The sequence below is a fragment of the Choloepus didactylus genome, chromosome 9, assembly GCF_015220235.1.
Source record: "Choloepus didactylus isolate mChoDid1 chromosome 9, mChoDid1.pri, whole genome shotgun sequence".
Classification (NCBI taxonomy): Eukaryota; Metazoa; Chordata; class Mammalia; order Pilosa; family Megalonychidae; genus Choloepus; species Choloepus didactylus.
Genome location: NC_051315.1, coordinates 124,254,866 through 124,282,519, shown reverse-complemented (window position 1 = coordinate 124,282,519; position 27,654 = coordinate 124,254,866). Strand labels below are relative to the sequence as shown.

At 42.4% G+C, this 27,654-nt stretch overlaps 1 protein-coding gene and 1 pseudogene across 7 annotated transcripts in view; one reads left to right on the top strand and one right to left on the bottom strand.

Annotated features, from left to right (window-relative positions):
- ARMC9 (armadillo repeat containing 9) overlaps positions 1 to 22,694 on the bottom strand; it is a 172,145-nt gene extending 149,451 nt beyond the window's left edge. For 5 of the 7 annotated variants that reach the window (XR_005218790.1, XR_005218791.1, XM_037849509.1 and 2 more), the window contains exons 1-6: positions 22,620 to 22,694; positions 16,178 to 16,265; positions 14,614 to 14,739; positions 9,150 to 9,320; positions 7,763 to 7,918; positions 1,021 to 1,113 (exon numbers count right to left, since the gene is read on the bottom strand). Coding sequence is in view for 3 of the 7 variants with exons in the window: in XM_037849509.1 (XP_037705437.1) it covers positions 1,021 to 1,113; positions 7,763 to 7,918; positions 9,150 to 9,320; positions 14,614 to 14,739; positions 16,178 to 16,228 (597 nt within the window). In the remaining 4 variants the exon portion in view is untranslated. Of the gene's footprint in view, positions 1 to 1,020; positions 1,114 to 7,762; positions 7,919 to 7,942; positions 7,989 to 9,149; positions 9,321 to 14,613; positions 14,740 to 16,177; positions 16,266 to 22,619 lie in introns of those variants that run through there. The other 2 variants (XM_037849513.1, XM_037849514.1) reach the window with 2 other exon arrangements.
- A 2,473-nt stretch (positions 22,695 to 25,167) lies between these two features.
- Positions 25,168 to 25,858, top strand: LOC119544128 (annotated as a pseudogene).
- Positions 25,859 to 27,654: the final 1,796 nt, after the last annotated feature.

The following is a 27,654-nucleotide window of genomic DNA, read 5'->3' as shown; positions in this document are numbered from 1 at the left end:
TGTACAGGGAAGTATGTGAACGAAAGCTGTCAGGAGATGAGAACCTAGAGGCTGTCGTTCAGTTTGATGGTGGAGAGTATCGAGGCTGGGCTAAGGATGTGAGTACAGGCAATGAGGGGCCGCTCACTGGAGGCTTCAGAAGCTGAAGCAGAAGAACTGGGTCATGGAATCCCAGGAACAAGAGTTTAAATTAGGAAAAGGAAGTCGAGTGCACTAGAGTTAGAAAAGAAGGGGAAAGGATTATGCAGCAAAACAGCCTAAATATTTCATTAAATTCAACATAACCATGCTAACTTTGCAATTCAAAATGTTATATTCTTGATGCGAGATAACATTAACTTTTGATGTATTCTTGCTCAGAATGAAAGAAGGTGAGTGTCCTTAAATACTAACGGGTTTTGGGTAACCCAGCCTCCCACGTGTTTGGGGACCCCTCACGTTCCCCCCTCCTGGGGCGGTCTCTGTGTACACCTGGGGCCCTGGTGCCTCTCTGGTCAGTGCCCCTTTTTACTCTCAAAGTGTTGTGGTTTGAATGGATTGTGGTGGTGGTTGTGTCACTCCATACATTTACTAAGAGTGATTGAGTTGTTTGCTTACGATGGGTTAATTTAATGGTATATAATTATACCTCAATAAAGTGTTAGGGAAAACAAAAGTCCCGATTTCAATGACAAGTTATATGGTCACTCATCCATATGTCATGGCCTCAAGGCCTTAAAAGCAGCTGACTGATCTTCTTGTACCAAAGGACAATTTTTCCAAGGATTCTTTTCCAAGGAGGAGAACATCGTTTTCCGACCAAGACAACTTCTAAGCACATGACACAAAAATAAGACCCTTGCCAAGTTTCAGAGACCCGATCCCATGGAAGTTGACTTGTTCAAGCCTCAGCACATCCTCCTGTTAACGCTGCACTCACCTTGTAAAGATTCAAGTAACACTTAAGGAAGCCAATGTGGGACTCTAAATAAAATCAGCTCTAAAAACAGTAGGTGGTCTCTATTTCCTTCAAAAGGATACATACAGTGTTAAGAGCTTTGGTGTGTTACTAGCTTTGAAAATTAAAGCCAGAAACTTTTCCAACTTGAACTTTAACTCTGGAACCCAAGAATCCTGAAGAAAAAAAAAACAAAGAGACAAAAATAAAAGTGTTATGTCACTAAATGCAAGGGCATCATCAAGTCGATGTGGTTACTGGGATAAAGTGCATTGCCAGAGTTATTGTAACAAAAAGCAACATGTCTTGCCAGTGATGCGATGCTGTGAACAACATGCTTTAGGACACCTGACCAATTCATTTACAGAGGATTCAAGTACTCGCAGCAGAAGCAAAGGACAAAGTAACCCTGAAGATGATTTAAACATAAGCACGACAAGTAACCTTAATAAATTGAATACTGAAAATAACCCATTACGCTTTAGGTGCACATGGCACCAGCAGGCCTAACACAACCAGGTAACACTAAGTTACTGAAAGTTTCCTGAAGAAAGGGACTCATTTCTATAACACCCATCTGGATCAAGACAAAAGACAGAAGCCTCAAATACCCCATTACATCAAATTCAGCTGATTTGTCCCTTAAAAATAAATTATTTATCTTACTTGGCTCATTAAGAAGGAAAAAAAAAAAGGACTTAAAAGAGTTAAAGGAAAAAAAAATGACAAGCAATGATCTTTTTCAGACAATTCACCCCACAGTCTTCACACAAAAATATTTAAAGCAAGAAATTCCAGAAAAAAGTTATTTCGCTAAGAATTCACATCTACTTACCTCTTAGAACCTGCCTTATCTCTGTCATACCTTCCCATCCTTTCCCATATTCTCCACCTCTCCAGCTCTACAGCCGTAGACTCCCACCCCCACAGCCCCTATCATTCTATCCAGTATTTCCTCTAACTTCTGGGAAAAATACTGCCACCTAAGCAGAAAATTCCTATAGTTTTAAAGATACGTAGTTCCCTGGCACTGCATGATAATTTTGTCTATAATGTGTGTTACAGTTCAAAGCTCTCGGGCTCAACCATATAGAAAAGTATCTCAAGAAAGGACTTCTGTGTTGGCCAACATAAATCAAGACATCTTAAAAAACTAAACAAAATGAACAAAAACCCTACTGGGGACATGTAGACTGTGGTTAGATTGCTCTGTTGTCAATTGACATTTCCTATAGCTCTTCTAATGGCAGGGATAAGGATGCAGGAAAACGTCTCCGGAAAATGGGTCCCTTATTTTTTCCTTCAATGTTCCTATTTTCTCTGAGCTTTCAGCTTTGAGGATAAGAATGTTTCTGAGGTCTGATGGGCCTCTGGCTGCCAAGCTTCCAAAAACAGTTTAATGAGATGAATGTTCAGTATGATGGGAACAGCTCTGGGCCAGCCCTGCTGTATTGTCTTGGAAAAGTCGCTCACCCTCTTTCATCCTCTTTCCTTCACTTGCAGAACATAGACTTTAGATTAGTGATTGACTTTTTATTCCCAACAGCAGAATGCTTTTTAATCATTCAAAATCTTACTCAGAACCCTAAAACATAAATTTAATAAAAGCAAGGTTATTCTGGTGGAGGGGTGGCAGGGCCCAGAGCTCAACTCCCTATGTTTACCCAATCCTTCCTCTTTCCCTTATAGAGCCTTCAGGAGGTCTCTTTCATTTCTTTAAATCTTCCTTAATCTTCCTTAACACAGTCCTTGGATACGTAATAGGTGCTTAAAGATTTGCCCTGAAGTGATCAATTATAGGAATACCTGTGTATCTCAGGCAAGAAGATGTGCACTGAGAAACCGAGTTTGAAGAAAAGAGCTCATTATAATCTCTAAAAAGGAATTTCTTTTCTGGAAGCATACCAGAAGAGATACCCCAGAAAAGCAATAGTGAAAACAAGGAAAAGAGCTGGATAAAATAAAGACCATCTTTTAACATATATTCCTGAGTGGCAATAAAGGAACTGCAGAGGCCAAAAACAAACTAAACACAGGAATCCTGAGAGTTAAGAGAGCATCAAAGACAGTTTTCACCCTAAGGATAACTGTAGAATCTTGATAACCTTAAACTTGAAGACTTCTGCAAAAAACTGGGGTCCCAAAGGATTACACCATCAGTTTACTTAAGGATAAGTAAAGCCATTGCACAGAAACATACCTACCTTGATCTTGGCACTAGTGGAAGGGGGACAGGGGACCTCATTTGAGACTTCAGAACCACAAACCCGCCCCATAAAAGTTTGCAGCCTAAATTCACACTATCTTTGTGGTTCCCAAACATCAAGCAAATAAAGTAATTTAAAATGGTCCAGGGTTGGTAATACCCCAGGTGATGGGCAGATGCAAATGCAAATCTTCTCTGGAAGAATCAAACTCTACCCAGGCCTCAAAAAAATTCCTACAAGTTCCAAGTAAAACAAACTCACCGTCAAAAATCAATAAACATATAAGGGAACAAGGCACTGTGAATGAGAGCCAGCAGAAACAAAACATGGCTGGATCAACACTACAAAGACTTCTGATTCTGAAATTATTAGACAGAGAATATAAAATAAATATTTAATATGTTAAAGACAGAAAAGAGAGGCTTGGAAATATTTGCAAGGAGTAAGAGACTATAAAACTGACCCAAAAAATTTGAATAAAAACAAAAAGAACTTCTAAAAATAAAAAAGTTAACAAATTATGAATTTAATGAAAACGTTAAAGAACAGATTAGACATAGCTAAAGGGTGAATATGTAAACTAGAAGACAGATGTGGATAAATCACCCAGAATACAGAGCAGAGAAAGATGTAGACATGGACAATATGAGATGTTAAAAGACATGGAAGACAAAATGAGAAAGCCTAATATATTACATTTAATCAGAAATCTGGAGGGAGATAATAGAGAGAACAGGGTAGAGGCCATATATGAAGGGATATTGTTCTAGTTTGCTAATGCTGCTGGAATGCAAAACACCAGAGATGGATTGGTTTTTATAAAAGGGGGTTTATTTGGTTACACAGTTACAGTCTTAAGGCCATAAAGTGTCCAAGGAAACACATCAGCAATCGGGTAACTTCACTGGAGGATGGCCAGTGGTGTCCGGGAAACCTCTGTTAGCCGGGAAGGCACATGGCTGGCATCTGCTCCAAAGTTCTGGTTTCAAAGTGGCTTCCTCCCAGGACGTTCCTCTCTCAGCTGCAGTTCCTCAAAAATGTCACTCTTAGTTGGACTTGGGGTATTTGTCCTCTCTCAGCTTCTCTGGAGCAAGGGTCTGCTTTCAAAGGCTGTCTTCAAACTGCAGTTCCTCTCTCACCTTCTGGGCATTCTTCAGAGTGTCCTTCTTGGCTGTAGCAAGCTTGCTCCCTCTGTCTGAGCTTATATAGTGCTCCAGTAAACTAAACAAGGCCCATGATGAATGGGTGGGGCCACACCTCCATGGAAATTATCCAATGAAAGATCTCGCCCACAGGTGAGTGATCACATCTCCATGGAAATATACAATTAAAAGTCTCCAATCTAATCAACACCAATACATTTCCTGCCCACACAAGACTGCATCAAAGATAATGGTGTTTTGGGGGACATAATACATCCGAACCAGCACAGATATAGGTTGAAAATTTCCCAGAATTGTTGAAAGACACAAAACCTCACATGCAAGAAACACAAAAATTCCAAGTAAAAACAGAAATCTATCCTTAGACATACCATAATGAAATTATAAAATCTCAAAGACCAGAGGTAAAAACAGATCACTTATGAAGAAACAGCAATTAGACTGATAGCTGACTCCAAAATAGCAATAAGGGGAGGTAGGAGACCATGTAATATCTTCAAAGGGCTAGAAGAAAATAACTCTAAACCTAGTGTTCTAAACCCTATGTGAGAAAGCAATAAAGACATTTTCAGACAAACAAGAACTGAAAGAAGAGACCCTCACTGAAGGAGATCTTAAAGGAATGTACTTAAGGCAGAGGAGAAAATGACCTGAGACAGAAGGTTCTCAATGCAAGATGGAATGGTAAGCAAAAATCTGGTAAATACAAGGGTAAATCCATTTACACACTGATTCTATAAAATAATAGCAATGTCTGATTTGTAGGGTTGAAAATGCACAGTTAAGGACAGAGAGAAGGAACTTAGAGCAAGTGAGAGTGACATTTTGGAGAGCAGCTGCAGCTAAGAGAGGACAAAACACCCCAAGAACAACATTTTGGAGAATGCCATTTTGAAATGCAACCTGGGAGCAAGCAGACACCAGCCACGAGTCCTCCAAGCTAACAGAGGTTCTCGGACACCAATGGCCATCTTTCAGTGAAAGCCCATTCATCAGTAAAATAGTCAACCAGTCAACAAACCTATCAGTGAATCCTTAAACCAGTCAACAAACCAACAAACCAGCCAAGGAGCCAATGAACCAGGCAAACAACTATCAATGAACCAGTCAACCAGTCAACCATCCATCCAACCAACCAACCAACCAATGAACTAGTCAACCAACCAACCAAGGAACCAGTCAGCCATCCAACTAACCAACCAATAAAAGTACTAGTCAGTCAACCAACTAAGGAACAAGTCAACCAACTCATCAACCAACTAAGGAAACAGTCAACCAATCCACCAAGGAACCACTCAACCATCATCCAACATCCTCTTTACCAATTACATCAGTGGTTTCTCTGATTCATCCTCTAGTTTTGTTTTTAAAATACAAACTAGATCACATCACACACATGTACACACACGCACACACACACCTTATTTCATCTTTAGTTCATTAATTATTGAAAACCCACTATATGCCAAGCATTTGGGATACTGTAATGAATAATATAATTGCTGCCTCAAAAAAAAAAATACATAGTTAAAATACTTGACAGCAATGGCACATAAATTGGGAAGGGGGTGAATGAAGGTAATGCATTCTAAGTTCCTTGTAACATTTGGGAAGAGAACAGAGATACTAACTTTGGACTTTACTGTGTATGCTTGCTAAAATATCTGTGATACAACTATATAATGGTACTGTGAACAACTGAATGTATGCTTTGTATGACTGCATGGTATGTGAATATATCTCAATAAAATTGAATTAAAAAATAAAATATCTGTGATAAACATTAAAAGAACATATATAGAGAACAGCAAAAGGAGAAAACACATGGAATAAAATGAATCTCCATGAATACTTAAGGTCAGCTCTGCCTTGGAGTGCCAGATCAAAGGGGCGGCAGCTGCCTGCTGCAGCCTAAGCTGGTTCGCTCTCTGACTCTGCCAGCAACACCTCAGCGTGATCTAAGGCTTCCTCCATGCTGCTGTACTAACTTTCATAAACAGAAGTCTTTGCTGTGAGAAAATATAATGTCCCCTTTCAAGTTTCTTCAAATTCTTAGCCGTTTTACTTCTTCAACCTTCTTGGAGAAGAAGCAGGTAAAACTGAATTCAGACAGACCAAGAAAAATAAGCATAAAATTCAACTTGGCTACTCTACAACAAGCCTGCCTTGATGAAATCAGCCAACCAGCTGGCCTCTGGTTTAGCAGCCACTATTGAGGAGTGAGGAAAGCTCTTTTACAGAATCACAGCTGAGGAGGAAACTGAAATGTCCTGAGGTTTGGAAGAACAATTGCATCAACTGTTCAGTGGCAGGAGAGCTCCATTCAAGATCATCAGAGACAGCGTGAGGTCTTTAGAAAAAGCAATTTAATTACATCAAAATTATTTCAGTCTCTAAATATTTCAATAAAGCTCTCATTGGGGTATCTTAATTTTTGTAAGACAACAAACATTACTATTACGGGTAAATCTGGTTAATAGATGTGACGCTAAAATGTCAACTAAATGAAATATAACAATTAAAATAGCTACAAGGGACTCACACTCCCTTTATCCAGTGTACGGACAGACAAATGGAAAAATGGAGACAAAAATTAGATGAAGAATAGGGTGGGATGGAGAGAATGGAAAGATTTAGGTGCTCTTTTTTGCTTTTATTTTTATTTTGGAGTAAGGAAAAGGTTCAAAAATTGATTCTGGTGATGAACGCACAACTATATGACGGTGCTGTGAATAATTGATGGTACACTGTGGATGACTGTAGGATGTGTGAATATATCTCAATTAAACTGTATTAAAAAAAGTAAATGAACAATGGGGGGAGAAGGGGAATGGGATGTTTTGGATGTTCTTTTTTACTTTAATTTTAATTTTATTTTTTGGAGTAATGAAAATGTTCAAAGTTTGTGGTGACGAAAGCACAACTATATGATGATACTTTGAATAACTGATTGTACACTTTGAACGACTGTATGTTATGTGATTATATCTCAGTAAAATTGCATTAAAAAAAAAAAGAGCTACAAGGCTAACAGCCTGATGGAAATAAAAAAACACAATCAAGTTATCAGACATATGCCAAGCAAGTGAGAACTGTAAGACAAATTAAAACATACAAGGTCAGCTATTGTGTAAAATAACCTATTTCTATTTCAGGCTACTAATTTTCAGTGCAATTGAATAAAGTATCCTTTCAAAATTAAAAATTATATATGGCACAATTTAGGAGGCTATTATAGTTTAAAATACTTATGTCAGTCTGGGTGAAAGGTTTTAGCGCAACCAAAAAATTATAAGTTACGACTCGAGAAAATTTTGTTAAAGTAAATTCTTCTACTTCTTTAAACATAATGTAGGCAAATTTTCATTTTTCAAAGCATCATTCAGAAACCCCCGCACACACAAAGTGAAACTGCAATGTTGCCCAGCATCCAAGAGACAAAGGCCGCCACCCACCTGGAAGAGTTCCTTAAACGACGGGTGCACCACAGGGTTGGGAACAAAAGGAAGGGCATAGAAAGGAAGAAACTCCGTGGTCTGGCTCAGTGTGGCCCCTCTGGTCTCCAGGTAAGTTTTGAAATAAGAAATCCTTTCGTCCAGTTCTTCTTTGTCCTGTGAGGAAGGGAACACACTTACTTTGGGTCTCCTGCTTGATGCCCGGCCACCGGCCCGTCTGTCTTCTCCCACAACTTCTTTCCGTCCAGCCACGATGTCAACATCCTCCACATCTGGCCTGGAAAGTGGACTCTGTCTGGGCATTCCAACCTCCCCTCCAATTTCACCCCCACTTAGAACTTTCTCAGGCATCTCAGAGAACTATACATACAATTTAATTTGGGGCTCTGTTGATTTATTACCATTTTTTCATGTCCTTAAAATTCTTCATAAACATCATTTTCAATGACAGGACAAAACCACATGTTACGGTTCTACTGTAATTTATTTAACTAATTCCCCATATTAGACATGTACATTCTTTCCAGTTTTCAGATATTAGAAATAAATACTTATCTGCATTCCGATAATTTCCTAGGGAGACATTCCTAAAAGTGAACAGGTGTATCTTTTTTGTTTTTTGAAACAGAAGTTTCCATGTCATTACTCCTCGTCTTTATGAGACACTAAGGCAGCTCTGCTCCACTAATTCCCTGTGTAATCTTGGCAAGTCAATTTACCTCTAAGTGTCTCACTTCTCTCTTGCACCTCTGTGAGAAGGCTGGATAAGCTGAGCTGCTCAACATCTAATCTGGTACTTCCCTTCCCTGACACAGCAGCCTTACCAGCCTAACACACAGCCAAGCCCATTCTTCTAATTGACTCATATCATTTTACCTACACCATGAAGCCCCGTTCTGACTGATGTACTTTAAAAAATGTAATGTTTATTGTTTTTCCTTACACATTTGGAAAAACACTACAGGAGCCAAATTCAACTTATCACTCAAATGGACTTTCCACAAACAGGCATACCATTTTTCCACCGTTAAGTTTAAATTTAAATTGTATTCTAATATACAATCTATGTGATCTCAATAGTTCTCTTTGACACACATGTATCAATTAAGTTGTCAAATAAATAAACTTTATTTTGCTGAGTTTCCAAAAACTTGAGGTATTCAACAACCCTTTCATTACAGAGATAATACTAAGTCTCCATATAAATTAGAAAATAAACTGCTGGGAATGAGGTAGAAAGTCATTCATCAATGCATGAGATGCATATGCCCTGTAAGCAATATGAGAAAATGGCCACAAAATTAAAACAATGCTTATTTGGAAATCCTAATAGGTAACATTCTTTCACACAATATTCAGACAAACCCAAATCACAAGGGGAACCTACAGGTCTCCCGACGGAGTGCTTCAGAGGATAGATGGCAAAATGGATGTGGAGATAGAATTCCAACTTCCGGGCGAGGGAGTCACCATCTCGGACTGAAATGGGAATGTGCTCCTCCCACAAATCGAAGAACGTCTTCTGGTCTCCACTGTCAAATGCAGCAACGAGATCCTTCTGCGGAGAATACATCAGACCAAACCCCAGTCAGAAGGGATACCGGTTCTCCCAACACCCCAATTTCTCCCAATCCACCCAAGACCTCAGATACCCCATAGATCCATAGTTTCTATGTGAGGAAAACTAAGTTTCCTTTTCAGGGGTAGGAGATAGAAAAACAAGAGATCCTACGAGACAAGGATGCCCACTGTCACCACTGTTATTCAACATTGTGCCAGAAGTACTAGCCAGAGCAAAACAGCAAGACAAAGAAATAAAAGGCATCCAAATTGGAAAGGAAGAAGTAAAACTGTCATTATTTGCCAGTGATATGATCTTATATCTGGAAAACCCTGAGAAATCGATGACAAAGTTACTTGAGCTAATAAGCAAATTTAGCAAAGTAGAGGGATACAAGATTAATGCACATAAGTCAGTAATGTTCCTATATACCAGAAATGACCTAACTGAATAGACACTCAAGAAAAAGATTCCATTCTCAATAGCATCAAAAAATCAAGTACATAGGAATAAACTTAACGAAGGATATAAAAGACCTATACACAGAAAACTACCTAACTTTACTAAAAGAAATAGAAGGGGACCTAAAGAGATCGAAAAATATTCCATGTTCATGGATAGGAAGGCTAAATGTTGTTAAGATGTCATTTCTACCCAAACTCATCTACAGATTCAATGCAATTCCAGTCAAAATTCCAACAACCCACTTTGAAGACTTGGAAAAGCTAGATATCAAATTTATTTTTTTAAGGGAAAGATGCCTCAAATTGCTAAAAACATTCTGAAAAAGAAAAACAAAGCAGGAGGACTTACACTCCCTGCCTTTGAAGATTATTATAAACCCACAGTTGTCAAAACAGCATGGTACTGGCACAAAGATAGGCATATTGATCAATGGAATCGAATTGAGAATTCAGAGATAGACCCCCAGATCTACGGTTGACTGATCTTTGATAAAGTCTCCAAAACCACTGAGCCAGGCAGGACATAACAGTCTATTCAACAAATGGGGCTGGGAAAGCTGGATGCCCATATCCAAAAGAATGAAAGAGGTCCCCTACCTCGCAACCTACAGAAAAAATAAGTCGAAGTGGATTAAAGACCTCAATATAAGAGACAGTACCATAAAACTCCTAGAAGATAATGTAGGGAAACATCTTAAAAACCTTGTTTAAGGAGGTCACTTCTTAGACCTTACACCCAAAGCACAAGCAACAACAGAAAAAAATAGATAAACAGAAACTCCTCAAACTTAAAAGCTTCTGTACCTCAAAGGAATTTGTCAAAAAGGTGAAGAGGCAGCCAACTCAATGGGAAAAAAATATTTGGAAACCATGTAACTGACAAAAGACTGATACCTTGCATATATAAAGAAATCCTACAACTCAATGACAATAGTACAGACAGCCCAATTATAAAATGGGCAAAAGATAAGAAAAGTCAGTTCTCTGAAGAGGAAATACAAATGGCCAAAAAACACATGAAAAAATGTTCAGGTTCACTAGCTAATAGGGAGCTGCAAATTAAAACCACAATGAGATATCATCTCACATCAATTAGATTGGCTGCCATTAAACAAACAGGAAACTACAATTGCTAGAGAGGATGTGGAGAAATTGGAACTCTTATTCATTGTTAGTGGGACTGTGTAATGGTACAGCCACTCTGGAAGACAGTCTGGCGGTTCCTCAGAAAACTAGATATAGAGATACCCTTCAATCCAGCAATTTCACTTCACAGTATATATCTGGAAGACCTGGAAGCAGTGACACAAACGGATATCTGCATGCCAATGTTCATAGCAGCATTATTTACAATTGCCAAGAGATGAAAACAACCCAAATGTCCTTCAACAGATGAGTAGATAAACAAAACATGGTATATACAAGCGATGGAATACTACGCGGCAGTAAGAAGGAACGATGTCGTGAAACATATGACAACATGGATGAACCTTGAAGACATAATGCTGAGCGAAATAAGCCAGACACAAAAAGACAGATATTGTATGTTACCACTAATGTGAACTCTGTGAAAAATGTAAAATAAATGGTTTATATTGTAGAATATAGGGGACCTAGTGATAGGCAGCAAATAGCGAAGGGGGAATGATAATCTAATAACAGGTAAGTTATGGAGGGTAAACTTAAAGTTACGAGAATGCTCAGGAATGACTATTGTTTGTTAATTTCTGAGGGGTATGGTAGGAACAAGTTGGCAGCAATGTAGTTATTTTAGGTTAATTGTTTCTCTTATTCCTTTGTTTGGTTATAGTTTGTTTATTTTCTTGGGGTAGCAGGAACACGTTAGAAGCAATGTAGTTATTTTAGGTTGTTTTTTCTTATTCTTTTGTTTTGGTTTTGTATGAAATTTTTTATTGTTTTTAAATTTCTAGATAAAGTTAAAAAAAAACAATGAGAGTTAAAAAAAAGTAAATAAGTAAATGAACAATGAGGGGATGAGGGGAATGGAATGTTTTTGATGTTCTTTTTTATTTTAATTTTTATTTTATTTTTTGGAGTAATGAAAATTTTGAAAGATTGTGGTGACGAATGCACAACTATATGGTGATACTATGAACAACTGATTGTACACTTTGGAGGACTGTATGTTACATGAATATATCTCAATAAAATTGCATTTAAAAAAAAGAAAAGAAAAATAAGAGAACCTAGAGATGTGCAAGCTCCTTAGGCTGAGACTCCTGCAGACTGACCCTGGTTTCTCACCCCTTTGTGACATTGAATCTGGGCTTAGAAAGAACAGATGAAGTCTTTAAGGTCATTGAGCTGGAAGGAACCAGGCACAGGCTGAAGACTCAAGGCCAGAGAACTCACATGCACAAAAGTACACTCAAGTCACTCTTGGAACCTGCTGACCCTCAGAATGCAACTTATAAAAAACAGGCCACAAAATTAAAAACAACAACAACAACGAAAACCAGGCCAGGACCAAGAGCTCAGCCATGCCTCCCTGGAATCAACCTCACCCAGGAGTGCCTCACTAGCTGCTCATACATTTATGTCATAAGGACACCAGGAGAATTTCAGAAATTGGGGGTCTCCGCCCTTCCTGGTTTTCTATCAGGTCAGCTATGACTTAGCCTTTCTGGGTTGGTTCCAATTCCAAACTTCTTGTTCTCAGCCAGAAGCCCTGCATGCTCCAAGCCAGCATTTAAGTCAATTCAGGCCTAGGAGATGGGCGTTGACACTTGCCCTGTTGCTAGAAGTATTTCCGGCTGAGAAGGCACTGCAGGACGCTATTGCCGACCCCAACACGCTCAGGTGGTCCCACCAGGTACAGTGACAGGGAAGCATAAGCTGGAGATGGAGGGGGAGCACAGGAGTGGCACCACACCCAGCACGGAGCTGTGCGAGTCTGAGTCCACGGGCAGAGATGGTTTCCAGCTGTACCACGTAGAACACAACCTTTGCTATATCATTATAACCACATCTCTCATCCATCCTAACTTACAATTCGTTTTGTATCCCCGGAAATGGTCCCTGCATTTAAAATAAAACTCACACATAAATAATCCACTGTTACAACTTCTATGGATACAAAATATTAGTCATCTCCTGCAAACCATGACCACAGCCAGAGTCAACAAGCTCAAAACAATCTGCACAACACAAATAACCCACACATCCACACACACACCCTCCCTTCTTACAGAACTTAGGGAAACTCTCTATTTCTTGAGCACCACTGATAGCACATCTTGCTAAACAGCTGCTCTGGATTTTTTTTGGTGGGGAGGGGGGTAGAAGGAGTGGGGGTACTTATCACAGTGGGGAACAGCTGTTTTTTGGATGAGCAGAAAACAAAGATAAGCTTGAGGCAATCTGAAATCTTCAAAGTTTTTCACGTTAAATAAAAACGGACCTGAAGGAAATGCTCTCGTGCAGCTGGAGCTGAAGTGTGATGCCAAACTAGTTGCAAAAGTGTACAGCAGCTGCTGAGGTACCAGATATGGAGAAAAGCTTCAAGACACACAGCTTGTCCTTGTCGTATGTCTGGCGTGAACTTCACAAAAGACTCTCACTGTTCTGCTGGTCAGGTATTGAGGATATGCTGTACTCCTCCCAAACGGTAGTTTCCGAGTTTATTTAAGAGATGCTCACCTTTTACTCCAACTTGGTGAGTCCTTTACCCAGAAGGAACCGATAAGCTGGGTGCTATGAGTACTAGGGAGTGGGGCTGATTTTCCAAAGAACAAGCTTGACTTTATGAAAACAACCTCTGTGTCCGCCTGTAAAAATGACTCGACTCTTGTTTTAGATTCTGAAACTTTTGCTCCATGGTCAGAAGGTGCCAGGTAGGGCTGGCTGGCAGCATCCGCCAAGAAGCCTGCATCCAAGGTGGGCAGCTCAGCATCAGGCACCTGAGGCCCAGGGAAGAACTGAGCAGGGGCACAGCACCACCGTGAACGCCATGGGCTCAGCGGTGCCCCGCTCACCGGAGTCTCCCACCAGCCACTGAGCCACTGGTCAGGGACCCAGAGCAGGTGGGCAGTGGCTGCCACCTGCCCTCCAGCGCCTCGGTGGCACTTGCAAACCCACCTCAAATTCTTTTTGGAAATAGATATATTAAAATAAATTAAATTTATTAAAACAATAAAATCATTGAGAGATGAAATACGCTGTCTAGGGAACAGCAATGTTCTATCATCAGGGGAAATATTCAAGGCAATCCAGTCACTTACCTGGAATGTTTAAAGTGGGAGTTAGGCACCAAATCATGGCTGAAAAAAGAAAGTTTAAGCTCTTTATCACGCTGAGACCTTAAGACCATACAACCTCTGTATGCTTTACAGCCCACTGGTGGTTGCAGAGCTGCTCCAGGTTTTCCTTTGACAAGAGGCTGCCTTGTTAATTTTTCTCTTGCTCCCTGTCCCTTCTGGCCTCCCCAAATAGAATGCCAGTGCCACAGGGGCAGAGACTTTGTCTTGTGTTGTTTACCTGTGTCCTCAGTACCTAGAATCCATAACCTAAAACTCCTCAGGCAGAGGTCACATTTGTCTAGGTTCCCGAGCATTGTACGGGTTCCCTTTTGTCTTCTTCCTAATAAATACGTCTGAGAGATCGTATATCACCACACAATTCCTAGGTTGGATGTAGAAATTTAAAGACGACATTCCTAATTTGCCCATAAAGACTTCAGCAGACTAAAAGTAATTCTGACCAAGTAAAAGGGATTCCAACAGTCTCTGATGGAAGCAGTTTTAAAAGTTGGGAACAGCCTGATTAACTACAGAGATAAAAAATAATAATAATAAGCAAACTGTTACCTGGATTATTTTTGATTTAGAGTCTCTTAAAGATCCACCTGATGTTTTAGACAATGGTTTTCCTTTGATTTTGCATTCCTTTGAAAATATTTTCAAGGTGTCTTCAAACTCAGCAAAATCTAAATACTATGGAAAGAACATAAATATATATATTCTTCTGTTTTGAACAACAAAGTAACTACCTTTAATGTAATGTAATTATATCAGCTCAATATTATTATCCATTTATAATGGGCTTAGGAAACCGTCATCTTTAGGGGACACAGAGGGATTTAGGATCCAGCTTAGAGGAACACTTTAAAAGCCTAGAAAGTCAGTGTCATAGAAAATGTTTCTTTCCAGAAAACAAATCTGTTCTCAAAAGGAAAATGTGAGCTGCATGATTCATTCTAAATATTAACAGAAAATAAATGACATGGGCAGCAGTCTGAGAAAGGCAAAAGTGATCGACAGAAGGTCTGGCGGCTTTGGGTGGCGTAGGTCTCCGGGAATTTGTTACCTGAGGCAGAGGCATTAGAAACCTGTCTGTTCCTAAGGCCAGGCGAAGATAATTCATGACAAGGTGGCCGCTGCCAAGCACAGCACCAGGCCCCCTGCCCTGCCGGAACGCTCCTTTCCCTGCGTCCAGGGCAATGAACTCTAACATGCGCTCCGCTGCTGCTGTTCACGCACCTCCCCACCCCACCCGCCCGTCCTCCTTCTCAGTGTGTGCGTTTCCACGTCCTCTGACCGTGGCTACGTCCCCAGGCCTGTCCACAACCCTCGGCTGTGCTGGCTTTAAGCACTTATTCACCATCCTGCCAACAAATCCCAAAGTGGTGTTTCCAGGGGGGGGGGCCTCCTCCTGCTCCAGGGCCATGTCTCTCAATGCCCAATGTCTAATGGACAGTTTAATCCGACAGCAAAACAGCAGTGACCGTTTCTTTAGCACCAACTATGTGCCAGGTCCAGGCTAAAAGCATAAGGTGTGGTTTCTGCTCTTCAGAAGCTTTCAGTGCAGAAAACCTAACTGTTCATTAATAGGAAATGAGTCAAATTATGATACGCCCACTCAACAAAATACTCTGCAGCATCAAAGAGAACAAAACATACCACGGGAGGATGTTCACACTATATTATTGTTGAAAGATCAAAAGCAGGCTATGAAACAATGTGTATGGTGTCATCCCATTATGTAAAACAAACTACTTACATGTGAATATATTTTGAACATTCACAGAAAAATTCTGGAAGGATATGCACTAAACCACTAACAGCGGTTACTGCAGGAGTGGAGTGGGGAAATTCTTTTCACACTTCTATAGTATTTGAGTTTTTCTACCATAGTATATATTACTTATACAATTTTCTTTAAAACAATTTTAAAAAGTGGTTTCAAGATTCCAGTTTCGTCATGAAAACAAAATGTAACTACATGGAAAATCATATAATGGAAAATAGATAAATAACTACACTGAAAAAACAGAACATTACCAGGCTCTATAGAATTCACTGCCTTTTAAAGTACAAGCTTTTCACATTTTCAAGATCTTTTTTTGTGACCTCTTTTGTATAGCATACCTACCTCTTTCACCAGTCCAAGTAACTCAGATTCATGAGCCAGAATATCCCCCATATTGGAGCGTTACTGGTAATTCTCACGGCAAATATCTCTATAAGGCAAAAATTCAGACACAGTCTTCATTTCCATCATCTCTGAAATCACAAGGCGGCTGTGGTTGGCAGAATACTGGCCCTAAAGAGGTCCCGACCTAATCCCCAGGACCTGGGACCATCTTAGGTCCCAAGGCCGGGGGAATGACGGTGGCAGACAGAATTACGGTGGCTGGCCAGCTGACCTTAGAATGGGGAGAGTACGCTGGATTATCCAGGTGGGCCCAAGGCAATCACAAAGCTCCTTATACCCAAAAGAAGGAAGTAGGCAAAGAATTGTCATGGTGATGCATTGTGACAAAGGCTTGGCCGGCCACTGCTAGTTCTGAAAACGGAAGAAGGGGCTATGAGCCAAGGAAGATGGGCGGCCCCTGAGAAGCCAGAAAAGGTAAAGAATGGGTCCTCCCCTGGAGCCTCCAGAAACGAGTGCAGTTCTGCCGACATCTTGATTTTAGCCCAGTAAGGCTGATCCCGGACTTCTAAGCTCTAGCACTGTAAGATAAATCTGTGTGGTTTCAAGGCAGTTTGTAGTGTCACAGCAGCAATGGGAAATATAGTGGCTAGAAAAAAAGTAACTCTCTCTACTCTTCCTGACATGGCCCATCCCCAGGGTCCAACCCGAGAGTGGGCTACACCCCAGGGAAATGCACAGGCCCGGGCTCCACAACTGAAAGCGCCCAGTAGCACTGGATCTGGGGCAAACCACTGTAACTCGGAGCCTTCTTCCATCTGGTTAGTAAAATGGAGAGCTGGTCCCAACCCTTCCAGTTCTAACAAGGCACAACCTCCCATTTTTCTGCCCATCACAGTGATTTGATTAGAATTCTCTGAATGCAAGTCAGGAAGATTAGATTTGGTCATTTCCCCCTATTCATTCTCCTTCTGTCTCACCACCACTGTCCTGGGGCTCCCCACCTCTCCCCAGATACGGCAGCATGACCGGCGGCTCCTCTCTCCACTCTAAACCAATTTCTATCCAGTTAACAAGCAACCCTCCCCTCCTGCGCAGGCCCAGCCACAGTTCCCTCACCCTCCGGCTGAGGGTCGGCCTCCTTAGGCCCAGTTCTCAAAGGCATCCCCTGCTTCCCCGTTCTGTGCATTTGAGCCACACCGAGCCCTGCAGACCCCAAGGGGCTGAGCCCACAGCGGCAAGTCCTGTTCCCTCTGCCTCAGGGTCCTTCTCCAGATCTGCGCATCTAACCCAGGTCTCCGCTTACAGGGGCCTCCTCGAGAGCCGCCCTGAGCACCTCCCAACAGAGCAGCCCCATGGTCCCCCACCCCTCATTCTGCTTTTATTTTCTAGACAGCACTAACCACTAGCTGACTCACATCCTCTCATCACTGTATTTGCTCACTGTCTGTCATTCCCACCCACAAAGTAGAGGTCACAAGAAGGGTACTGGTCCCCTCAGCATCCCCAGGGCCTAGACCTATGCCCAGGGCAGTGTGGTGCTTGCTCAAAAATCCTCACTGAATGAAAGGAAGCAATTTCAGCCATGGAGAAAACAAAGCAAGGCAGGGGCAGAGCGCAGAGGAGATGGCTGTGGATGGTCGCAGACCGCCACAGTGGGAAAGGGACATTTGAGCAAAGATGCCAGGACAGGAGCACTTAGTTGGGAGAAGAGGGACTTGCAAGTGCAGAGGTCTCCGGCCAGAAGAGCTTTATGGTGTCGGGGTGTTGGGTGTGACTAGAGGGGGGAGCGAGGCAGACCCCCGAAGGCAGCGAGGGGCCAGGTCGAGGAGGCCTTGCGCAGCAGGTAAGGGAAGTGGACGCTGTTCTGAGTGGTGGGGAGCTCCGAGAGGGTACTGGGCAGGGGCCGGCCACAAGCTGACAACACGCTTTCACAAGCACTCTGTCTGCTGTGGGAGGACGGGCTGGAAGGCAGCAAGAATAGAAGCGTGGAGGCCAGGCAGGCGGCGCCTGCAAGTCCCTGCTGGCAAAGAGGGCAATTTGGACGAACAATGGAAGCCGTGGGGAGGGCCCTGATTCTGGATGTATCTTAAAGGTGAGATGACCCAGCCTGCCGACGGCTTGGAGGTGGGACTTGAGGGCAAGAAGCCAAGGATGACATGAGGATCTGAGCAGCTGGGCGAACTGTACGCCATTTACTGGAATGGGGAAAACTTGGGGAGGAAAGTTTTAGAGGTAAACTCAAGAGTTCTGTTTCATCTTGTGACTGACACCCCCTTTATCCAGTGTATTGGCAGATGAGTAATAAAATAAAGGCAAAATATATGTATAAATAATAGGGGGGTATAAGGGGTATGTGATGTTTTGGGTGTTCTTTTTAATTTACTTTTTCTATATTTTGGAGTAATGAAAATGTTCTAAAATTGATTATGGTGATGAAAGCACAACTATGTAATCATACCGTGAGCCACTGATTGTACACTTTGATGGATTATATGGTGTGTGACTACACTGCAAAAAAATTGCATTTAAAAAAAAAAAGAGTTCTGTTTTGGCCATAACTCTGAGATGCCACCTAGACACTCAAGCAGAGAGGCTGGAAAGGGAGGTGGCTATATGAGTCTGGAGCTTGGGGAAAAACAGGACCTGGAGATCAACATGTGGAAGTCATTGGCATACGGATGGCATTGAAACAGCTGAGTATCCTACCAGGGAAGTGCAGAGGGAGAAGCGAGCAGGCCGATCCCTGGAGCCCTTGAGGACTGAGAGGTCAGGGACAGGAGCCAGCAAAAGAGATCAAGCAAGGTAGTGAGGTGGGAGACAACCAGGAGACTGGGATCCCAGGAATTGAGCGAAGGTGTTTCACATCCAACCGTGGGGCTAGACATCTGCACAGAAGAACTAATCACTGGATTTGCAAAATAGAGTCTGATGGCAATGGTGACAAGCACAGTGAGGACAGGTGCTTGACTGGAAAGGGTTAAAGAGAGAAAGAGAAGCAAGAAAGCAGAGAAGGGGAGATATGTTACAGAAAGGAGAAGAAAGACAGGGCAGTGGTTGGAAAGACAGGTGAGGGTTTTTTAAGGAAGACATCATAAGCAGCAGGTTTGTTGGTGGGAATGACCCAGAGAGAAGGAAACATCATTGAGGCAGGAGGGAGAGGAGACGGTTAAGGAAGCCACGATCAGGTTGCACCCAGTATCCCAGTGCAGGGGCCAGCTTTAAACAGGGAGCGGGGGACAGACACGGAGGGATAGCAGAGGATATGGGACCTAAGCAAAGAGATGGACAGATTTCAGGAAGTGAAGTAAAATGAGGGGAGACAAGATCATCAGCTGAGAGGAAGGAGCATGTTGACAGTTTGAGAGAGGGGAAAGCAGGAAGTTTCTAGTATTGTAGGGTCACTTGAGATCCATGCATTGGGATCTACATGGAACCTGTCTCACAGATTTGTAGTTTTCTCCAGTCACTTTCAGCTCCCTGGGTTGATAAAAAGTTAGCTTAACCAGGGTTGAGGGTTTTCCACAAGACAGGGGAAGAGAAAATAAGTATAACAGTGATGGGACATTAAAGCTAAGGTAGTTAAAGGATGGGGGGTGAGGCACAGGGATGCAAGGCAGTGGGGTCAAGTGATGGGGTCAACGATCTGTCTAAGGAGGCTTGTTAAAGTGAGCCTGAAAGACAGGAGACTGGTCAGAGAGTGGGATGCTTAAAGCAAGATACTGCAGGTGATGCAGTAATAAAAAGTTTATGGGAGCAGGTAAATGAAGAGGATGGAAGGAAAAAAAGGTGCCTAGAAGTAAAAAGGACAAAGAAATTGGAGCAGTCAGGATGTTGAAATGTCCAAAAATTAAGAAGTAGAGAGACGGTAAGCAGGTGCTGACGTCAGAGTCTTCCCAGGAAACAGGTGTGCCCTTGAGGTGAGCGCACTGAGATGGGGTAGCCAGTGGCGTGCTCGGCTGGCATGGGCTTCAAAGGAGTTGGGGGTGGGTCCGGAAGCAGCAACTGCCTTGCCCACCTCCAGACCTGCTAGATACACAAGGTGAGGTCACCCACCTCTCCAGCCCTTCTCTGGACAAGCCACCTCTCCCTGTCCCTCTCCCTGCTCCCTTCTACCACTTCCCCATGTTGGACCTGGCCAGCAGCGAACCACCTGCCATTCCCCCAGACAACAATATATGATTCTAAGCCCTTTGTTTGATGTGCTCGCCCCACCTCCTGGGCAAACTCTCACCATTCAAACCTACTCCAGTCTTGACCTCCTTCAGAAAGCCTTCCACGAACCCCTCCCCTTCCTTTCCCATCCAGGCAATACTCCCTCTTCTGGGGCACCTCTGTAACCAACACCTACTTCAACTTTTAGACTTATTACCCTATTAAGAAGGCAGGGAGCTGTATTTAAATTTTGTAGCCCCAGAACCTAGCCGAGTGTCTGGTAGGCAAGACAGGTGCTGTGATGGTTAATTTCATGTGTCAACTTGGCTAGGTAGTGGCACTCACTTGTTGGGTCAGACAAGCATGAGTGTTACTGTGAGGGTATATTTAGTTGATGGATTAGCATCCATAGTCAAATGACTGCATCTATGGCTGACTGCATCTACATCAACAAAGGAGATTGCCCTCAGCAATGAGGGACTTCTCATCCAATCTGTTGGCGGTCTTAAAGCAAAAATGAGGATTTCATCCAATCTGTTGGCGGTCTTAAAGCAAAAATGAGGATTTCAAAGTCAGAAAGAATTCCTGCCTCTACTTCAGCCAACCAGCTTCTCCTTGGGAATCCACCCTCACCTTCATTGGAGTTTGGAACTTCAGCCTGTCCTCCGGAATTTGGACTTGCCAATTCCCATGGTCATGTGAGCTAATTCCTATAATAAACCTCTTAATATTTATACACATATGTAAATGTTATTTAAAGTTCTTTACACAGATACATATATTTTATATTATTTATATTTACATATATGTATATGTAAACTCTATATATGCATATCTTGTCTGTTCTGCTTCTCTGGGGAGTCCTAGCACACACACTCAGACATTTGAAGAATAAATGAAGCTCAAGCAAAGGAACACATTTTTGAAGACCCAGGGGCAAGGAAAACTTTGCTGCTATTGAGAACTTGAGCTCCTTCCCACTTTGGGGCCTTTGCATATTATTATTCTCCCTGCCTGGAACACTCTTTCCCTCTCTTTCTTCACCTGGCTAACCTCCATGCTTAACAAATGTCACTTCCTCAGAGAAGTCCTCCATCACCACCATTTGAATAAGATTCTACCATTATCATTTGTCAGTGAATGTGAGCTACAGTTGGGTATCCTATTACTCTGACATCCTTACAAATTATAGTATATTCTCCAAACCTTAATATCATAATAGCTATCATTTATTGAGGATTTATTGTATGCCAGACAATGTGCAAAATGCTTCACATTTAATCTTCACAAGAAACCTGAGAGGTATATATAATTTATATTCTCCTTTTACAGATGAGGCAATTGGGGTTGAAGGAAGTTGTCACTCTCCCAATAGCCACAGCTAGTAAGTGACACAGCAGGAATTTAAATGTAGCCAGAGCTTTGCTACCACACAAGTGCTAACCTCAAGGTTTGCCACCACCTTAATCCGCATCATCTGGGATGCTTGTGAAAATGCAAATTCCTGACACCACCTTCTTACTAAACCCCGTGGCAGGCATGACACCCAGAAATCTGCATTTTAAACACTCTCCTCAGATGACTTTTATGCACACTCATGTTTGAGAACCACTACTCTATTCTATGCAGAAACTGGGCGAAACTTCTTTAGTCACACCTAGGGATTGCAGTGGCAGCTTTTGAACCTTTATATCAGAGATTTAGGGTCCACAAGAGGGTTGGATAAAGGGAAAGGGATGGGATGGGATTTGTCTTGGGACTAGTTTGCACAGAAAACATAGTATTTTTGCTTAGATTAGTAAAGTCTGGGCTTAATTTATATGGAGTGGCTGGGAAGGAGGGCCAATTCATGGAGATTACCACGAAGTCTAAAGGCCCCCAGGCCACCCGCTGGCACAGCCACTACGAGCTGGATGACTTGGGGGACCCCCCCACAAGTCTGGCCTTCTACAGCCAAGATCAGGTACTACTCGCGGGAAGCGGCTGTGCCTGTCCCCGGGACGGGAAAATCCTAGCGGCCGCCTCCCGCCCATGCGGAATAAAAGCTCCGTGCCACAGGCGACAGATGGGGGCATCAGGCAAGGTCCCCAGAGCCGGCTCGTCGGGGATTCCCTCCGGGGAGAGGGGCCAGCAGAGCCTCGGCCTCCGGGGCCCATCGTGGCTCCTCTCCGCACCGAGCCGGCGGGTTCAGGGGGGTGGCTAGGGCGGCACTGCAAGGGGTACCTGCGGGAACCCGGGAGAGGCGAGCCTGTGGGGGTGCCGTCGGGGCGGCGGGGGACGCGCTTACCTGCTGCCCTGCAGCGGACACCCGCGCTCAGTCGGCCGGGTCACCGCCTCTGCAGCCGTCACCCGGGCAACCGCCGCCGCCAGCCCACCGTCACGTGGGGCGGCGCAGCCAATCACGCGGGGCACGGCCGACGTGGAGCATCCTGGGAGCGAAGACGGGAGCCTCCCGGGCTGGGCACGCGAAGCTTCTTGGTGATGAAAGGGAAAGCTGACGGCCCGGTGGATCGCTGCGGTCACACGCTGTATATCCGCCGACTCCTGTGCACCTCTGCACGACTTCCCATTCATTCATTCCACAGATAAATGTGCCAGACGCTGGGCCCAGCTCTAGGGATAAGCCGGAGCAGGCTCAGCCCCTAACGTCAAAGAGGTCATTGCCTAATAGGGAAAACAAACAGGAAATGAGAAGATTACATTACAGTGTGGTGGTGGTGGTGGTGGAAAAAGAGATATGCATTTTTGTTCCCATTTTACAGGAGGGACACTGGGCCGTGGATCTCGGAGCCAACTTAGAACCAGGCAGGAGGGTTCCACCCCACCGCTGCAGTTTCCAGGGATTCTAGAGAAACATTTCTTTTTTCTATATGCAATTTGGGTTTTTAAAAATAAAACAGGAGCACAAATCCTCCCTCTCTTTGCGGGTGCTGCTTTTGAACTGCAGTTCACCAACACTGAACCAGCTGCCAGAGATGGAGAAAATCCCTCCCCCTGCGGGCACCGAGGCCCGGTGGTGAGAGTCTTTGCATTTCTACCTGCTTTCTTCCTAGGCCAGAGGCAGGGAAGAGGGCATGGAGAAAGTATGTGAGCTTGCCTTTGAAGAAGCCCTAAGATGTGCTAGGTAGATAGACTCCTCCAGGCTGGCCACTGTTCTGGTTTGCTAATGCTGCCCTTTATGCAAAATACCAGAAATGGATTGGCTTTTTATAAAGGGGGTTTATTTGGTTACAAAGGAACGAATTTTGGTCTTATGGCCATAAAGTGTCCAAGCTATGGCATCAACAAGTATACCTTCACCAAAGGAAGGCCAATGGCGTTAGCTGGGAAGTCACGTGGCTGGCATCTGCTGATCCCAGATTGTGTTCCAGCGCCTCTCTCAGCTCCTGTGCATTCTTCAAAGTGTCCCTCTTGGCTGTAACTCAGTCTGGGCCTGTGTGGCTCTTTTTAAAGTACTCCACTGATCCAATACAGACTCACCCTGAATGGGTGGGGCAACACCTACATGGAAATAATCCAATGAAAGGTCTCACCCACAGTTGATTGATGTGTTTCCATGGAGATGTGAACACTGAACCAATAGGTTCCAACCTATTCAACACTAATATGTCTGCCCCCAGAAGATTGCATCAAAGAACATGGAGTTTGGGGGGACGTAATACATCCAAGCTGGCACAGCCACCATTTTCCCAGCTCCTGTCCCTGTGGGTGCTTTTTTGACTGCTGAGATTGTCTTTTCAGAAACTGAACGGACGAATGGACAATGACCAGGAAAGTCTGGCCCACTACCTGCAAGAATCAGTCCAGGAAGCTGGCTGTTATCTACAGCAAATGTCCCAGAAAGTCAAACCACAATCCCTTTAACAGTTGACCCAGAATAGCTGGGACTTAATCATTGACTGCCAGATTCCCTAATTTTTGCCCCCACTTCCAAATTATGACCAACTGGAGAAAGCCAAATATGTCCCCCTAACTAATCACATAGGATGCCCCTTTTTTGGTTATCTGCCTCCAGCCTCACCATTCTCATCGTCTCCAATCAGGAGATACCTGAAGCCTTCCTTTTTTTTTCCCTCAATATAAAGCTTTTCCACTGCCTTGCAATCTCTGCTAAATACAAGTGATGGTGGCTCACTCCGCAAGCTCTTGAGTAAATAGCCTTTGTTTGTTCCCTTTTGGGTGGTCTTCAAAGAAAGTCTGTATTTAGCAGAAAGAGACATCCTGCCCACCATTAATTCCCCATGGCTACTCCATTCACCCTGGTGCTTGTTTAGTAATATGTCTTGAAAACAAATCTTCCTGGCCATAATAACGTCAGTTAACATTTCTTGTTAACTTCCTGTGTGCCGAGGGCTGTCAGAAAAAAAAAATTGATTTTTAAATTTATATATAAGTATGTCCCAGATATTGCATTATTTTATTGCACATTTTCTGTGCATACAGAACATTATACTGTCTTCTAATTTTTTTTTTTTTTTTGCTAAATATGGCAATCCTATGTGTGCCAGGCATTGCGCTAAATTACCTAAATTACTTATTTAATCCTCACACCACATCCATGAGATGGATAATGTTTTCAGCATTTCACAGATTGACTGTGATGAACTTTACCTGAGGCCTGTGTTCCCAGAAAACAGTGATTGATTTAGAAATATCCCCAAACTTTTATTTTTCAAAATTTTCCCAAGCCGGTGGCGCCGCGTTGGCGTGCACGCGCCTGAGCGCGCGCCTATGGGGGCCGGCCGGGCCTCCCGCTTGTCGCCCGCTGGTCCGGGACCGCGACGGGCACTGGCTCCTTCTCCCTTCCGCTTCCGACCGCGGCCGCCGAGCGGTGCATGTGCCGCAGTAACATGTCAGTCCCGCTGCCCGCCATCGTGCCCGCCGCCCGCAAGGCTACCGCGGCGGTTATTTTTCTTCCCAGATTGGGAGACACAGGGCATGGATGCACAGAGCCTTTGCAGGAATCAGAAGTTCACATATCATATGTATCTGCCCGCATGCACCGGTTATGCCTGTTACATTAAATAGGGATATGAGTATGCCTTATTGGTTTGATATATTACTGGGCTTTCACCCAATTCCCAGGAATATGAACTTGGAATCAAGCGAGCAGCAGAAAACCTCAAATCTTTGATAGACCAAGAGGTAAAGAATGGAATTCTTTCCAACAGGATTATTTTGGGAGGATTTTCCCAGGGAGGAGGTTTATCTTTGTATACTGCTCTTACCACACAGCGGAAACTGGCAGGTGTCGTGGCACTCAGTTGCTGGCTTCCACTCTGGGATTGGTTTCCACAGGTCCCATCAGTGGCACTAATAAAGATATGTCTAGCCGCCAGTGCCATGGAGATTGCCACCCTTTAGCTCCCCTAATGTTTGGTTCTCTTACTGCTGAAAAGTTAAAACATTGGCAAATGCAGCCAATGTAACCTTCAAAACCTATGGGGCTTGATGCACAGTTCATGTCACCAGGAAATGATGGCTATCAAGCAATTCATTGATAAAGTCCTACCATTAGTTGATTGACATCACTCAGAGGCCTTGGGTAGAAGTACACTAGCATCAGTGTAGTAGAGTAGAAACTTTTAAATGTGCCCAATCCTGTGACTTCTTCTTTGCTGTGTTAGAATGTTTTCCAAATACATACCAGTGACACAAACTAAATAATGTCTCCTCATGGGAAATGTATGTTCTTTTAAGTTTCTATTCCTGTATTTGTATAATGTGATCCCAGAGTAGTACTAGTTGTAAAATCCATGAAGCAGCTGGCTTCTTTTTCCCAAATGTAATTCAGAAAAATAATAAAATACTGCAACCAGAATATTTATTACATCATTTGGAAATTATTAGTATGTTTAATGAAAATTTGTTGAGGTATAAATGAGCAATTAAGATATAAATGATTTAAGTGCACTGTGACTTAGACTGTGGAGTTATTCCAAAATTACCTAGTCACTATACAGTGGCCATATTTTTATATATGTATTCATACATACATAATAATTTGTAATAAAATATGAGATGGCATTATATTATTCCTAATAATAGGGGTAATACTTTTAAGTGTTAATGAAAGAGTAATATTGTTCTCCTCAATTAATGGCCCTTTTATTTGGGGGACCAGACTTTTTTTCCTATCATTTCCATTTAATACTCTTAAGACACGTGTTCTTCCTTTATTATCCTGCATAGGAGACCAAATATTGCTTCCCTGCCATAGACATCTGGTGTTAATAAATGCTATAATTTGACATTTTGAATCAACCAGACATATAGTATTTCTGATGTACTTACTTATAATGCAACCAAACATCACTTAAAACTTCTGCACTACTTAACTTCTTCAATTGTATTTTAGTCCAAATTTAGATGTATAGGAATAGTTCCAGGATTTCAATGTTCTGTAATCAACTGGCAGAATACTTAGATCATACTTTAGTATGTTCTGAAATATTTAAAATGGTTTTAAAAATTGTAATTTCTAAGGTGATTTGGTCTAAGATGATTCTCCTTGTAGCAAAGATTTTAATTTTACTTATTTTGTACATTTTTGATACCAACTACTGTGGAAAATTAGAATTCATCAGAAAATTTTGCTTTATTTTTATCTGCCAATGAATTTCTTTGAAATTTTGACTTTAGTCAAATGATTCTTTAATTAGTTTTTGTGCAAACATAAAAATAGCAATCTTTTGATTTTATAAAGTCAGTATTTTCAGACTACTGGTAAAAATTATTTGAAAACAAATTTCTGAGTAATAAAGTTTAGTCAGAACTTGACACATATGGTATAATTACCAAATGGTTTAATATTTAATTGAAGTGTATGCTTGGTATTTTTGAATTGTTAATTTTGGGGCAGTATTTCAACAGATCAAAACAATGATGGGATTGCATCTATATAAATGGGTGCTAATTGATAATGGAAATAATTTGGCAGGGTACTATATAGAATGTTAATAATTAAGCCATATGTTTATGTTTGGATTCAAAATTTTTAAACAATCATTTACAAATGCATTGTCTTTTACTTTGATGAATATAAACAGCTATATTCAGTTATACAAACCAACATGTTATTTATGTAAGATATCTTATTCCATTGAAAAGTTTTGCTGTCGTGTGGGAACAGGTAAATCTTTTTCACAGTTTCTATTCTTGTGAAATAAAATTTAATTCTGACTTTCTGTGAAAAGAAAAAAAAATTCTCTCAACCCTTTTGGTTTTGGGGTAATGGCTTTCTGCAAAGAGTTACCCTTCCTCAGATGACTTAGATAAGGCTCCCTGCCACTTTTTCCCATGACTCCCTATAAGCCTCACAA